This window comes from Argiope bruennichi, chromosome 7 (genome assembly GCF_947563725.1).
Source record: "Argiope bruennichi chromosome 7, qqArgBrue1.1, whole genome shotgun sequence".
Lineage (NCBI taxonomy): Eukaryota > Metazoa > Arthropoda > Arachnida > Araneae > Araneidae > Argiope > Argiope bruennichi.
In genome coordinates, this window is record NC_079157.1 from 7,616,541 (window position 1) to 7,634,190 (window position 17,650).

At 32.2% G+C, this 17,650-nt stretch overlaps 1 protein-coding gene across 1 annotated transcript in view; it reads right to left on the bottom strand.

The window, feature by feature from the left end:
• The window catches only part of LOC129976482 (uncharacterized), a 40,531-nt gene that overhangs the window by 1,745 nt on the left and 21,136 nt on the right, over positions 1-17,650 (bottom strand). Inside the window, exons 10-11 of the mRNA XM_056090090.1 lie at positions 17,237-17,259; positions 4,853-4,922 (exon numbers count right to left, since the gene is read on the bottom strand). Coding sequence (XP_055946065.1) covers positions 4,853-4,922; positions 17,237-17,259 — 93 coding nt within the window. The remainder of the gene's footprint in view (positions 1-4,852; positions 4,923-17,236; positions 17,260-17,650) is intronic.

A 17,650-nucleotide genomic window follows, 5' to 3' on the forward strand; every position in this document is an offset into this window, starting at 1 on the left:
CCTGGAGGGTACACAAATAGGTGGGGGAGCTCACTCCTCCCATTGATGACGGAACGTACTTCCTTCGGGGAGGGTTGTACAGTGGCCGGTGATGGCCATTAGGATTGATCCACAGTTCCCGCCAGTGTTGCTGTTGCGGTGGTCCAGTCATTCAGTTTTATGGTTTAAAACCGTGTGCCTTCGTGGCGGGTCGGAGAGTCAAATGGCTGACTTACACTATATATGCAATCCACAGAGGGAGGGGCACCTAATTGAAGATGAGAAGCTTCCAGCATTGCGGGTGGTTCTCTCCACCCCTGTGGGTACACGAAAAGGTGGGGGTCTGGTTCCTCCCATCTACGACGGGATTTATTTCCTTAGGAAAGGGTTGTACCGTGTCCAATAATGGCCCGTAGAACTCAACCACATTTCCCGATAGGGTTACTGTCTCGGTGGTCCGATCATTCAGGTTTTTCCCATGTTCCTTCGCGCTGGTCAGAGATTCAGTCTACGAATTACACTATATATGCAGTAAAAGTCGAATTTTGTAATGAATAAGTGCTATTTTTCTATGGATTTTTGTAGTTCTGAATTACAGTGAGAGGGCCAGGAAGACATATGAGCAGCCTCTTTAAACAGATTACATATTTTACAATTTAATATTGATTTATTGAACTTCTGGTGTAGAGTCTAAGATTTGCAAAATAATATTTGGAATCAATAGTGAATACCTCCAATGAGGAAAGTAGTTTACATCTAGCATTATTAGTTTCTTCTTTTTTCAGTCTATAATTTATTACCATTGTCTTATGCTAATATTATCGATTCAAAATTGAACTGAACTGTTTCTAAATATATAGAAAAAGTTTAAAGAATTATATTCAAAATAACCTAGAAACACACAAAAATCGCAAAAGTCATCATCAAGAAATTTGCCATTTAAAATGTTTAGTGTTAATAACAATAATTTTAATAAACATTTGTTGCTTTAATATTTTAAAATTTTCTAAATATATATTATTAAAAATTATCCAAAGCATTCAACTTTGGCATAAATTAAGCTGTATTGATCAATTTTGCCCCTATGGGTCTCCCGATTTATATATATATATATATATATATATATATATATATATAATTCTTTTTTTATATTTTTTAATATTTTTTATAATTTTTTTTGGTTTAATTTTTATTTGATTTTTTTGTTTTTCCTATTAACTTGATTCTAATACTTTTGTATATATATATATATATATATATATATATATATATATATATATATATATATATATTGTTACAAACGTGTAATTTTGCTTCCCAGCAAGACGAATAGTGTCATCCTAAGAAAGACCGTTGCACGATCTGTCCTGTGTGTGCTGAGCGGGTGCCGTGTCAATGAACTCAGAGGTTGGCAATTAACTTGGCGATCATTTGGCGACTTGGCGTTGAATTTGGCGAGTTTGGCGACTAAATGGATACTACTGGAAAGTTCGAGAACTTTCACGATCCATCCACTAAGACCCGAGATACAGCCAGGTACGCCCTGATTGGTCTGAAGATTCTAGCCCCGCCTCCCGGAACTATAAAAGATGGGCAATCTGAAGCTGAAGAAGAAGTCGTGTGGATCGGTAAAAAGTTGTGTGTGTGTGAGAGGAGTCGGAGTCGCCGACAAATAAGAGGTCTTGGAGGATTAGACAGCAAGAAAGCTGCTGAACTATAGCAATTAAATGTGCTGCGTCATTACAATTGATCGACGGTATTTTGCTGTATAGAAAAATTTTGTAACAATATATATATATATATATATATATATATATACGGAATGATCCAAAAGTCTGGAACAACTTTAAAAATTAATAATTCAAAAACGAATAAACAAAAAAAGATGCGGTTTGCATCAAGTAAATGGTAAAGAAACCGGATTTTGTATGTTTTGTATTTATGTATTAAAAAAAATTGTTCTGTTTTCCACTAACAGATGGCTCTGTATAGTCACTGATATTGGATTACGCAAGCAGCACAAGTAGTTTAAAAAGAGCGGATTCATCACCGAGATTGAAGGCATTGAAATGCTTTTCTTAGTGGAGAAAACCGTCTTAATTAAACTCTTTTACAAAATTGCAGGAAGGTGCGAGCATATCGTAGCATGAAAGGTATGCGAGATGGTAAAGAACCAATGACATGCTTCTGCATTGACCAAAATGATGCAGAATTTGAAGCAACACGTTTTTTGGCTGCACGTCCGAGAAATGGCGGACCTACAGCATCTGCTACTGTTGTCCCGACAGTCGAACAGACTGTGCAATCGATGTCAGCCGTTTCTGAACACGAGGACTGCAGCGCTCGAGAAGTTTCGAATCAGACAGACTTGACTTACGGATCTGTATGGAGAGCACTGCGAATAACTTTGAAAAGACATCCGTACAAGCTGCAGCACAACCAAGAACTGAAACCTGGCGATTTCATCCAGCGATGAGATTTTATGAATTGTATATTCGTTAAAATGGGACAGCAGCACGACTGGCTTCACACTGTGCTTTGGACAGATGAAGCACATTTCACACTGTCTGGCAGTGTTTACACACATAATTGTCGTGTGTGGAGCACAGAAAACACACATGCATTTATTGAAGAACTAATGCATCAGCCAAAAGTGACCGTCTGGTGTGGTTTCAAAGCTGGTTTTTTAATCGGCCCATTTTTTTTCGGGAAAGTCACCCAGACGTGTTTAAAAACAGTTTCTGTCGCTGGTGAACGATATGCAGTATTGTTTCAGAACAAGATTATTCCAGAATTGCAATCGCGTCAGACACTGCAGACAATCACCTTTATACAAGATGGAGCACCACCGCATATCTTTGTGCCAGTGCAACTACTGCTACACTGAAAATTTGGGGAGTCGAAATTTTTAAAATGTATGGCATCCAAGATCTCACACCTTGTGACTTTTGGCTATGGGGTTACTTGAAATCCAAGGTATACCGCGACAAACCGCAAACATTGGAAAATTTGAAAGATGCCATCCGCCAACATGTGTCTGCAATACCGAAGGAAATGTTAAAGGCTGTTAACTGTGTTCCTCGTCTGACAGCTGTGCTGCTGAATGACGGACAGCACATCGAACAGTTGTAAAATTCAGTGACTTGTTATTTGAGTAAGCAATCTGTTTGTCAAATAAAAATTTCTAATATCATAGTCTCCTTGCATAACCTGATATCAGTGACACTACAGCGCCATCTGTTAGTGGAAAACAGAACAATTTTTTTATGTGCCATACAGAATCCGGCTTCTTTACCATTCATTTGGTGCAAACCGCATATATATATATATATATATATATATAACCAAAAGTAAAGAAGATTATTCAATTAATCTCAAAAGGTTTCTGATTTCAAAGCAAAATAAAACTGAATTATTTGAATTTCACAGTTATGTACTAGACAAATTTCAAAATACTCAAAATTCCAATGCAAAATTAATTGAAGGCTTGACATTATTTTATTGCTGAGAGCAATTATATATATTTATGAACGGAAATAGGAACAATTAAAAATCAAAGTACTGTTGTTTGCTTATGTCTACTCCCAAAGTAACTTTTTATAGCAAAATGAGAGAATTTCTGTTCATGTTCAATACTCGAACTGATATTTATTTATTTTTTACTTTTGACTGTGGAATAATTGAAGAATAGTTTTTGTGATATGAGCAAAAGGGATTGTATATAATCACAATTTTATAGAAAATGGTTGTCCATAACAAATTACAATGTAAAGAAAAAGTGACAAATTAAGAAAGTACAATTCGAAAAATGATAATTGGAACAAATTCAACTGACAAATTGTCTTTAACAAATAATTGTAATAAGACCAACCGACAAATGTTCATTCAACTGACAAATTGCCTTTTTTTTAAAGAGAAGAATTGACAAATGTCTCCTAAATTAGATATTATACTAGAAATCTCACAAATTTACAGGAATTCCCACTCTCCGTGGGGTGAAAAACGTTCCAAGAGTATGAGCTTTTGTAGTTTCTGATAATCGTCAAATTTTGTTTTCAATTTACTACTTCATAGGTCACACTATCGATAGGAAATATCTTTGTACTGCCGTTCGGAATACTGTACGCCATTGTGAAGAATTTTTTTCTATTAATATTAACACAATATCCAATCAAATACATTTTTGTACTAATTTTTCTAACCAAAAGATTTGTATGCTTACTGTTTTCGTGCTTCTTTCAGTGCTTTACTCTCTTTTCAGTCCTTCAATCTTTGTCTAAATTACTCATTTTCATTAAAATCATCACACATTTCCTTTTTATTTCTATTTTCGCAATTTTTCTTGATTTATGGAATACCAAGTAGTAACTCAAGAAGCTCATTATTAATTCCTATTTCTGTATTAATACACATAAATACAGAATAGTGAGTAATAATTTAATTCTAATAGGTAGTAATAATTCTAATAAGTAAGTAATAATTTAATAGTACTTTATAATAATTACTACTATAATAATTAATAGCGCGATTTTATAGTACATAAAATACCCAGTATATAAATGTAGAAAAAATGTAGTTAAAAATGAATTGAATTCATCAAACGCAACTTCTTATTTATTGAGATGTAAAATTACTCATCACTTTACTTGACATGTCATAGGCACCTACACCAGATGAAATTTCTTAGTAATCTAAGGGTCTAAATGGTAAAAAAAAAAAAAAAAAAAAAAAAAAAAAAAATACTTTTTAAAAAATCAAAAGTATTTAATTTTTATAATGCCGTCCTTTGATATGGTTCTATAACCGCAAACTTACATATATATCTGTATAAAATATTATTATTATGCAGCAAAATGTTCTACTGCTGACTTACTCCATACATCGGAACATGTGCCACCAAAATGTTGTCTGGATTTCTGATAATGACTTTTATATCCATTGGTCTGAAAGAAAGATTTTTTTTTTCATTTTTGGAACATTTAGAAAATATATATTTATATATTTCAGTGACAATAAGTAATTTCAAAACATGTTGCAATTTAAGAAGCATATATCCAAGTTAATAAAAAATTGAAAGTTCAAATTCAGCAGTGAGGACGGAAATGTAAATGGATATGCTTTTACAATCACAAATCATACATGATGAAGATCGCTGTTGTGCATAGCTTCTTTTCATAGGCTTCAATCATTAACAACGATTTTCATTCTACAGTATAGCTTCACAGAAATAGTAAGACACCGTATAATTATATATATATATATATATATATATATATATATATATATATATATATATATATATATATATATATATATATATATATATATATATATATCACCAGATTTATTTCCCATCGATTTTTTATATTTTATTTTTCATGTAGAAATCTATGATAAATCTTATATACAAGACTGCAGTTGATATTAGCACTGACCAAAATCCCGACCTATTTTAAAATTTTTGCAACTAATGTAATAATGTTATTAGTGTTGTACAGTTGTAAATCGCAACAACTCTGAGTATATATTGCATACGCGCGAAAATTCGAGCCAGCTTTACTTCCTGTTTTTTCCTTCGATAGCTCAGTTTTTAGAAAACTCAATCACATATAAATAAAACACAAACTCGTGGACTGTATCTCTGTTTATTCTCAACACTCCTCACACCCTCTCTCTGGGATTTACACACACACTCTCACGGTTATATGATTTCACCACTTGGTGGCGCTACAAATTTAGTAGGCGGAGCGTTCTGCTGACTTATTGGCGTCAACATTCCGCCCCCCCTTGAAATATCATTTCAAAATCTCAACATTACAGAAATAAAAATTTAACACATTACTTAATTAGACAATGCAAAATTTCAACAATTATCTTGCACAAGATACAAAAAAATTACACTTAAAAAAAAATTTGAATATTATATACAAAACATTTCTGAAAAGAAAATATATGCTATATTTCAATATGTACAATGAACAACTTAAATATACATTATATCATTTTAAATACTAAATATAATAATTACACTAGATATACATTGATTTTATTCACATGGTAACAAACAAATTTTTGAAATTGCTCTTTTCGTGACTCCTTGTGGAGTTTTTATAAGTACTACTCTGACTTTGCCGTCTGATCCATAAATTAAATCTTGTATTCTTCCCATTGTCCACTGGCAAGGGGGAAGATTATCATCTTTTAAAAGAACCATAGAATCCTTTGAAATGTTTTGTTTCTCAAACTGCCATTTGTGTCTGGCTTGCAAATTATTTAAGTAGTCTAATTTCCATTTTTTCCAAATTGTTTGGACCATTTTGCTCAATCTTTGCCATTGAGATAAAAGATTATCTTTTCTCTCCGAATAATCTGGATCAGGAATACAATTTATGGGACGGCCGATTAAAAAATGGCCTGGGGTCAAAATTTCAAAATTGTTTGGATCTGATGACAAAGGTGTCAGTGGGCGACTGTTTAGAATACCTTCAATTTGAATAACAATAGTCAAAAACTGTTCCATTGTTAAACGCGTATTACCAACAACTCTCTTTAAATGGTGTTTGAAAGATTTAACACCCGCCTCCCATAAGCCACCGAAGTTAGGTGATCTTGGTGGAATAAATTTCCATGTCACTTGTTCAGTTGTTAAGTAATTAGCTAATGGCCCTGGGGGTCTACCAATCATATTTTGCAAACGTTTCAAATCTGAATTGGCCCCTTTGAAATTAGTTGCATTATCAGAACAGATAGAGGAACTAACACCTCTTCTGCTAAAAAAGCGCTTTAAAGTGGCAATCATTGCCTCTGCAGTTAAGTCAGTGACTATTTCCAAGTGGATTGCCTTAGTAGCAAAGCAAATGAAAACAGCCAAATAACATTTTTGATAATTGCCTTTAATCTGACCCTTGTATTTAATATAGAAAGGTCCACAAAAGTCTATCCCAACATGAGTAAAAGGATAACTAGGTTTAAATCTATTGGTTGGGAGATTTCCCATAATTTGGGTTACCGTTCTAGGTTTAGTTTTAGCACAAATAACACAATCATGAATAATTTTTCTGGCTGTATTTCTGCCAGATAATGGCCAATATTCCAGTCTTACCAAATACAACAATGTTTGTGCACCAACATGCAAATATTTAAGATGAAAATATTGCATAACTAACAACGTGAATTTGTGATTCTTTGGAAGTAATATGGGAAACTTTTTATCATATGATAAATCAGAATTACTTAGTCTTCCTCCAACACGTAAGACACCGTTTGGGTCTAGAAATGGGTTCAAGCAACTTACCTCACTCTTATTAACATTTTCACCTTTTTTGAGGGCTTTTATTTCACAATTAAAGGCAGCTACCTGAACATGTTTGACTAAAGTTAACTTGGCCAATTGCAGTTCCTTGATGGTTAAAGGACCTGACATTTTGCTCGAGTTTCTCAAATTATTAATAAATCTGAAAATAAAGGCTAAAATTTTAATTATTTTATAAAACTTATTGGACACACTAAGTATATTATCTAACAATGATGAGTCCACAGCTGAAATTAAACAGAAATTAGTCGGATTTTTGAGTTCTGCTAAATAAAGTTTCTCAGAAGAAACGTCCTTGTTCTGCACAGAACTGTCCAATGAATCGTGGATGTCGTCGCAATCACCAGTAAAGTTCACAACTAGTTCTTAGAGGAAGGTTGGACCAAACCACCATAAGTCACTTTGTTGCATTCTCGTTGGATCAAATCCTCTTGAAATGACGTCAGCGGGATTTTGTTCGGAAGGAACGTGATGCCACTGATTCATTTCTGTGGATTCTTGAATGATAGCCACTCTGTTCGCAACAAATGTTTTTAAGTCTCGTGACTCTTTTCTCATCCACGAAAGCACGATTGTAGAGTCCGAATAATATGATACTGACGTAATATCCATTTTTAATGCATTTTTTACCTTCTGCATCAATTTGGTGAGCAGAACGGCACTGCATACTTCTAAACGAGGTATAGTTACCTGCTTGATTGGTGACACACGAGATTTACTCGCGATTAGCTTCACTTTCACTTTACCCGCTAAATTGACTGTTCTGGCGTAGATTGCAGCGCCATATGCCTTTTCAGACGCGTCACAGAATCCATGAAGCTCATTCACTTCCGAGTTTGGAATGACAATACATCTTTCTATGTTAATGTCATTTAAGTTTCTTAAAGATATTACAAACTCTTGCCATTCACTAGCTTCTTTCTCGGGAAGCATTTCACCCCAATCGATCTTGAGCAACTACAATTGTTGCATGAATATTTTTGCCTTCGTGATCACTGGCCCAAGTAACCCAAGTGGATCAAAAAGTCGGGCGATAAGGGATAAGACCGACCTTTTGGTAGGATGGGCATTATGCTGTAAATCTACTTTAAAGGTAAAGCAGTCAGTTTTAGCCTTCCAGGCAATCCCTAAAGTCTTAATTTCATCTGTAGATGAGAACTCATACTCTTTCTCCGTAGCAGGAATAAGCTCGGAAGTATTTCCACACCACTTGTGTAATGACATCTGGGCAGTTTTTAGAATGCCAACAAGTTCATGTTGCAAAGTTTTTGTCTCTTCCAATGTACTCGCTCCACTTAAAACATCGTCCATATAAAAATCATGACACAAGACTGATGCAGCACTTGGAAAGTTTTTTCCCTCGTCAATGGAAATTCGCTTAAGTGTTCTCATGGCTAGATATGGAGCACTAACCGTTCCGTAGGTAACCGTATTTAGCTGATACGTTTTAACGGGCTCATTAGCTCCCTCTTTCCACAAAATTCTTTGTAGATTTCTTTGACTCTCATCTATATTGATCATACGATACATCTGACGAATATCTGCAGTAAATGCAAATATATGTTTTCTGAATCTAATTAGTAATGTAAACAGATCGTCTTGAATCACTCCGCCGTTATACTGAATTGAGTTGAGCGATTTTCCACTACTAGTCAAGGTGGACGCATTAAACACAGTACGTAGTTTAGTCGTCGTTTTTTGAGGCCTATAGATGCCATGATCAGGCATATAATATGTCACTTCAGGTTCAACACTTTTATCTTGTATCTCGCTCATGTGGCCTAACTCCTCATACTCCTTCAGAAAATCAGAATACAGTTTCAGATATTTTTGGTCTCTAGACAGGCGAGTCCACAGCGATTCGAGTCGTTTCAGAGCAATATCCCTTGAATTCCCTAGACATGACCAATGCTCTTTAAATGGCATCGCCAAAGTATATTTTTCTGTCTCATCTCTTCTATGTGTTCGCGCATAATGCTCCTCACAAATAGCATTCTCTTTACTTTTAGGTAATTCATTACCCATTTCCTCAATCTCCCAAAATTTTCTCAAGTTTGAATTTAATTCTTCTGCTCCACATATTAAACCGCAATAGTTAAAATTTAATTTAACTGAACTCGAAACGCTACCTCCTACAATATACCCAAATACAGAGTCCTGTAACGTCAAATTCTCATTTTTAGCATTTAATTTTCCCGGCTTTATTATTTCATAAAAGTATTCAGCGCCAATTAAAATATCTATTTTGCCCGGAATATTAAAATTAGGGTCCGCAAGGTCAATTGATTCTGGCATATTTACACGCATATCTATCATCTTATTCGGTATTAAATCCGTTATTTTTGATACCACTAACATTGAAATATTTCTTTCGAAACTTTTATTTTTATTAGTCACAATTACTGTAACTCTGCGATTAACTACAAGCGAGGCATTATTAATACAAGAAATAGATTTATTTATTTTTTCACTTTGGAGTTCTAGCCTCTGCATACAATTCTGACTCATGAGGCAGCACTGTGAGCCGTTATCCAAAAGACACCTTACTTCCTGCCATTGCGAACATCCATCTTTCATTAAACATCTTACAGTCGACAAAACAACATTCTTGTTTACGGTTAGATTTGTTGCGACGAAAGTCGGACCCCACTCCCTGGGGAAACCAAACCCTGTTCCGAATTTCTCCCCTCCGATTGCGACTTATTTATGACTTCGGCGGTTTTTACATTCGTAGACGAAACATTTTTTGCTTCTTTCGAAAAGTGTATTAACTTGTTGTGAGCTTTGCCACAGAAACAATTTCTAAACGAACACTTTTTAACGCTGCAATTAGGCGATAAACATTTGAAGCAGACGTTTCTATTTTTTATTACCTCTACGCGTTCAAGAACCGAAAGTCTCTTAAATTGAGGACAAGCATACAAAGGATGATTCTCGCTTTTTAGACATAAATCGCAATTTTTATTTTTCATCTCATTGAAAAATACTTTTGATGCTGGTTTAAATTTATTGCTATAATTTTGCCCTCTTCTCATCTCATTAATGGTTTTGCCTTTGGAAGCAAAATAAAGATCACATTCTTTTCCTAACTCGAGAGGTGTAAACCACTTTTGATTTTGCCTAATAATATGAGTTGCTGTTTCTTTATCCAGCGTTTGGAATAATTTATCCGAAACTATCAATTGTTTTAGGGTCTCAAAATCTTTAACACCCCTTAATTTTAAATAATATTCAAAACTCGTCATTAAGCGTGACGCGAATTGCACATGAGTTTCATTATCTCTAGTAGCATATCTAAAATTCTCTAAAACCGCTTGCGCTGTTGGCTCGAATTCTCTTAGTACAATTGATTTAATTTCTTCACAATTATTTAAGTCTTTCTCAGCAATATAAGTTAGGATATTAGAAGCTCTTTTTCCTAATAAATTTAATAAAATCTCCGCTTTAAATTTCTCAGGAACCTTTTTAGTACTAAGTGCTCTCTCTAACGAAGTAAAAAAGAAACCCCAATCCTGAGCTTTGCTCGGTGGTTTAATACACAATATTCTCACAGACTTTAATAAGCTATCCAGAGACTCTTCTGGTTCGGTTTTACACTCTACATTAACGGAAGTCTGAGTACTATTTTCAGTAGCCCTTAATTGCGCTAATTGTAATTCTATTTTAGCTCTCTCTAATCTAAGACGCTCTAGTTCTATTTCACTATCCTGATCGGATTTTTGTTTTTATTCCCTATTATTTGATCTACAGCATCTTTAACAACTTCGTTGTCATTTTTGTACACATCACTCTCCTCAATTAAACTTATTATTTCACTCTTTTTCATGCCTTCCGCAACAACCAAACCTATCTCCTCGGCAACGAGTTTTAATTCATCTTTCTTTTACTTTGCTAAACCCGCCATTTTAAATATATATTTCAAAACAATTCACGAGAATAATATTATCACAATTTTATTCAAAACTCATTAAAACAAAATTAACTTCGTCTCGGAAAATTAATTATAACTCATCAAAAACAAAATTAACTTTATCTCGGGAAATTAATTATGACTCATTAAAAACAAAATTAACTTCATCTCGGGAAATTAATTAGTTAATAACTCAAAGGATAATACTGCCCATACCTCTTTGCTGGGACTGCTGTCACTCGAGACCAGTTATCCACAACAGAATTCTCATTCTTGGTATTTTCGCACCAATTTCGTCATCATCGACGATATCTCCACTAATAAATCACACATTTCAAATAATGAATCACTATACAATAGATGCATAGATGTCTCCGGCTAACTGGACCATGTTTTGGCCTTCGATAGCTCAGTTTTTAGAAAACTCAATCACATATAAATGAAACACAAACTCGTGGACTGTATCTCTCTTTGTTTATTCTCAACACTCCTCACACCCTCTCTCTGGGGTTTACACACACACTCTCACGGTTATATGATTTCACCACTTGGTGGCGCTACAAAATTAGTAGGCGGAGCGTTCTGCTGACTTATTGGCGTCAACACTTCCTTTGGTAAGTAATGACGACATGGGAAACAAAAATAAGGAAACACGATTATCACACGAGTTGTTAATTACTTGCAGAATATCTTTACTTTTAAGTATTATTTTGCCCTTCTACTCGAGATTTTCTATTCGAAATCCTGTTTTATTACTATTCAATACCTCCATGCCAGGTTTGGTGATTGAATGCTGAATTATCATGATGATTTAATGGATAATGGATGTGAACAATATATATATATTAAAAGAAGATCGGATTAATTGTGTTGAAACTTTTCACAGTTTTACTTTCTTACTTTCTCCTATACGCAATATAGCGTAAATATTGTAATCACCAAAAAATTCGAATTCGAGGTTTTTGCAGATCTCCGCATTTTGCACCTTCCTTAACGGTTTTTACAAAACATTTTTGAGCAAAGTGCTTTCAGATTCAGTGTGTTCGTACAGATATTCGACTAAAAGTTCAAACGATAAATACAAAGAGAAAAGTGCTGGATAGATAAAAGTTGTTATACGTAAAAAACATCTATCCAATTTTGAGCCAAATATCAAAAAAGTGTGACAATCTATTCCTATATCTGTACTTTCAGAAAAATAGAAACGGGATAGTTCAAAAATGCACTGACATAAATATATTACAATTGGTAATAGATTTTGTGACTACAAGTGTAATTTTTGTCAAATTGTTGTTTCAGTCAATTGGGAAAAACGAGTCTGAAACACCAATTCGATTTTCGAATTCTATTTACCGTATGCAAGTTTTAATCGTGAAAGAACTCACAAAGGATCGCATGATAGATTCTGTAGAAATGCTAAATCCATGCCTGTTGTACGTCAATGCCACGCAAGGAGTTCTCTGAGACAACATTCTCTATTAGAGAGTATTCAAGAAAGTTTTGATGTAACCACTTCCGCTGTTTTTTCATTCGTATGTATAAAATTAATCCTCAAAAACTAAAATTTATAAGCTCAAGTTATGTTAATTTCTAACTACTTTTTCTTGAACACTAAAGCATCGAATTAATCTTTACTTGTTATTCCTATGAATGTGTGTTTGTTTTTGTCACGTTGTATATAATGTGTGTTTATTCGTAATGCTTATTTCTATACCTATGAATGTGTGTTTGTTTTTGTCACGTTGTATATAATGTGTGTTTATTCGTAATGCTTATTTCTATACCTATGAATGTGTGTTTGTTTTTGTCACGTTGTATATAATGTATGTTTATTCGTAATGCTTATTTCTATACCTATGAATGTGTGTTTGTTTTTGTCACGTTGTATATAATGTGTGTTTATTCGTAATGCTTATTTCTATACCTATGAATGTGTGTTTGTTTTTGTCACGTTGTATATAATGTATGTTTATTCGTAATGCTTATTTCTATACCTATGAATGTGTGTTTGTTTTTGTCACGTTGTATATAATGTGTGTTTATTCGTAATGCTTATTTCTATACCTATGAATGTGTGTTTGTTTTTGTCACGTTGTATATAATGTATGTTTATTCGTAATGCTTATTTCTATACCTATGAATGTGTGTTTGTTTTTGTCACGTTGTATATAATGTGTGTTTATTCGTAATGCTTATTTCTATACCTATGAATGTGTGTTTGTTTTTGTCACGTTGTATATAATGTGTGTTTATTCGTAATGCTTATTTCTATACCTATGAATGTGTGTTTGTTTTTGTCACGTTGTATATAATGTATGTTTATTCGTAATGCTTATTTCTATACCTATGAATGTGTGTTTGTTTTTGTCACGTTGTATATAATGTGTGTTTATTCGTAATGCTTATTTCTATACCTATGAATGTGTGTTTGTTTTTGTCACGTTGTATATAATGTATGTTTATTCGTAATGCTTATTTCTATACCTATGAATGTGTGTTTGTTTTTGTCACGTTGTATATAATGTGTGTTTATTCGTAATGCTTATTTCTATACCTATGAATGTGTGTTTGTATAATGTTGTATATAATGTGTATTTGTTTGTATCATGTTGTATATAATGTGTGTTTGTTAATGTTGTGCTTTTTTGTATACAGATGAATATTGTTTCTTTGTACACCGATGAATGTGTGTTTTTTTGTATCATGTTGTATATAATGTGTATTTGTTTTTAGTATTTGCTTGTACACCGATGAATGTGTGTTTGTTTGCGTTATGTTGGAGTTCTACAGGCCCTACCTTTCGTCACTCGAGTTATCACATTTGACACATATACACTTGAAAAATTAGGAATGTGCACCTCGAAGTGATTGTTTTAAAATTTTAACTAATAAAAAACCAAAAGAAATTTTGGCACTTTTCCGCCTCCTAGAATATAACAGTTGCAAAAAGGATATTTGCATCATTATAGAACTCAAAAGATTATCTTTTTAAATATCAATTTTGTAAACATATGATTTAAGTTTCCATTATGTTTCTATTTTTCATCAATTAAAATAATATTTTGTACATATTTTCCAAAAACTTATTTCACACAAAATACAAAAATAATTAACTTTGTTAGAAAATAGGTTCTGCTTTCATACTAAAAATTAGCTTATATTAACGTGTTGCCATCAACATAAGAAAAAATCAAACTGAAATATTAAATTAAAATGACTTAAATCTAGAAAAGCATAATTTCCAATATTTTAAGCATGAATTGTGATATTTTCTAGAAAGATAAGAGCAAGGAAAACATTTCTTTGTGAACTCCACATAATATGTATTTTTGATTCAATATTTCTGAAGTATTTAAAGTAAATATGGTTAATATATAGAGAAAGAGGATATCTTCACTAATCGGGTCCTAACACCAACTTTCTAAATGATTACTATTTGGCCTATATATGAGCCGTTTATTTTGAAAGTGGGGCAAGTCCATTTTTTGTTATTGCGAGATATTTAAAAGTTTGCGTTTCAATAAATTTAAAAATATTGGTAAGTATTAATAGATATATTTTTTGTATTTTTTGGTACCAGATAATGTAAGTTTATAATCCAATAGTGTTAACAATGCTAATTAAAAAAATAAGAGTTATATTATAATTAGATGGACATACATCACTTTCAAAATTAATGAATTATTGTAAACGTAATTCGTTACGTAAACGTTAAACGTAAAACGTTAATTGGGAAATATTTCAATTGCATCAGCCTTTTTTTAATAATAAAAAAGTACTATTCAAATTCTTATAAATATTTAATCATGTGATAAAAAGTGAAACAAAACAACGAATATTTTTGTAGAAAATATAACATAACAGTAATTCAGTTTTATTAAAATTTTCAATGAAATTATGCATTTTCAGTTTATACCCAAGTATAATTAAATTATTTTATTCAGGATTTAACAATTTAAAATGTTTATGATGGACGGGAGGTATATATGATAATAAATCCATCATGTCCTTGTATTTTTCAGATGTAATAAATCTCCTTTTTTTCTTACATAAAAGATAATTTTATATTTCTGAAATTACTTGGAATTATTTACCTTCCTCGTTACAAATCGATAATTTTAAATTCAAAATCTCGTTCTAACGAGTTTTGTTGAACATTTTGTATGGTGCGTCCCTTGTAAATCTGATCCAGCATATAGTTAATCAATTCGCGGTTTTTCCATCGGTATTTTTCTTTTTTTTTTTTAAATTAGCTTTTTCCAGAGGTTGGGTTGAAAATAAATTTACACGTTTCATTTCATGTACTAAATATTTATTATGCTTTCGACAATTTCGTATTACTTTATAGTAATCATGTGGAATATACATTTAACTGGTTTCTGGATTGAATAGTTGCTGAATAATTCCACTACAAAATCACGATCGTTCGGTAGAAATGAATGTCCTGACAACAAAAATTTGTGATCAATGATATTTATTTCGTTGTCACTGGACTGAATAATCGGTTATGGAAGTAAACATTATTATCGACACACAAAATTAAGATATACTTTTTATTATTTATAAAATACTGTACAACCACCGATTTTCAATATCAAAAATAGATAAATAGAAACACCCTAGATTTCGGACATGACATCAAACGGCCACATTTGCTTCACCATAGAGCAACCGTAGCTAAATTTTGCCTTAATATATTCGATCAAATATAATTTCTATCTAAGATTGACTTGAACCCCTTTCAAAATAAACAGATTTTCAATACTGCACTGTTAAGAGCTAAAACTTACATCTCCCAAATACTGGAATCTAAATTTTATTTTACTATAAATTTTTTTATGCATAAACAGATCATAGCAAGTTTTATCTATAATTGCCATTATCCCCATTTTTTTAAAAAATGGACTTGCCCCACTTTCAAAATAAACGGCTCATATATGTTTGAAACAAATGGTTTAAATGATGATATTTTATCAGTTTCAGCCAATAAAGTTTCTGATAAATTACGATTTTAATAATTTTATACAGATGTTCTGTCCTATGGACCCTGTTTGGCAAAGTATTTTTAAAACATCAATATTTTATTCTAAAATAAAAGTGCACTCTGTTACGACAAAAACTGAGAGCATTATGAAATTCAGCGTATCTGCTAAAAAAAGGCTCGATTATTTTTATCACTCCATTGACCTTCTCAAAAAAGATTCGCCAGTCAGCAACCGGCGTTTCTCCAAGGCTGATTAAGGCTGAAGGTCTAAAATTATAAAATTGCTGCTTATCCTATAATAATAATATTCAAAAATTCATAACTCGGTCAGAATTAGCCCCGAAAATAGAAAAGTGTTTTTTATTTAAAAGTCGCAGTGTCTAGAATATTTCATTGATTCCATTGTACGGAAGTTCAGTATAAAACTTACAACTTTCTAATTTTTCCAGAAGTACGTTTATTGACTGAAGAAAAATAAATTTTTTTTTACACGTGAAAATCATTTTGAAAAATAAAATTAAAAACTGAAAATTCTAAGGAATGACAAAAACTTTTCTTGGATAATTCTTAGACATACTATATAAATTATTAAAAAATGAGCTCATAAGACTTCAATGCTGCACTGAACAATTTTCTGAACTCATATTTTAAGAAAAATTTGTTTGGTGTCATGAAATAATTTTTTTTTGCATGAATTTAATTTAATTTTAAAATTAAAGTTTAAAGGAGTTGTCAGAAAATGAGAGAAAAAAATACATATTACAAAGAATACGGAAGCGTACAGTTTCTATAATAGAATGAGTTCTTTGACTGTCACAATTTGAAGCTTAAAAATATTTTGCTGAAAAGCTATTTGGAGATAAAGTTACTTAAAGAATTTAATTGAAAATTTTATCAAAAGTTAATTTCGGTGGAGCAGTTGCTCCCCAAAGACGGCTAGTAGGAATATAAATGAATTAATACTATAACTATTTTATATCACCTGCAGTACAAGATATACTATTACATAATATTACATTATTTGGGCAATAAAAAGTAAAATTTTACTCACCCCTCTTTACTCGAATATTCTCCCTAAAGTGAAAAGAAAATATGCATTCAAACGAGGTATTATCAATTATGTGTAGTTATCAGTTGATAATAAATTATTATCAATCATTTAATTCATTTTTTAATCAATCACACAGACATTCGTCAGTTAATCACTTCATTTCTCATCAATCCAGTCAAATTACCTACTATTAAGCATTTGCTTATATGTACAAATGACGTATTTGGTCATAAATATAATTAAATGTAAGTTGCCAAAAAAATTAAATTTTATGTTATTTTTTTATATAGAAAGTAAATTAGTTCAAATTGGGGATTAGTTTTTGTGCATCAAATCTGTACACCAAAGCAAACAGAAACACATGCATTGTAGATAATAAATTGCATTATAATAAATATGAGGGATTTTTTTAAA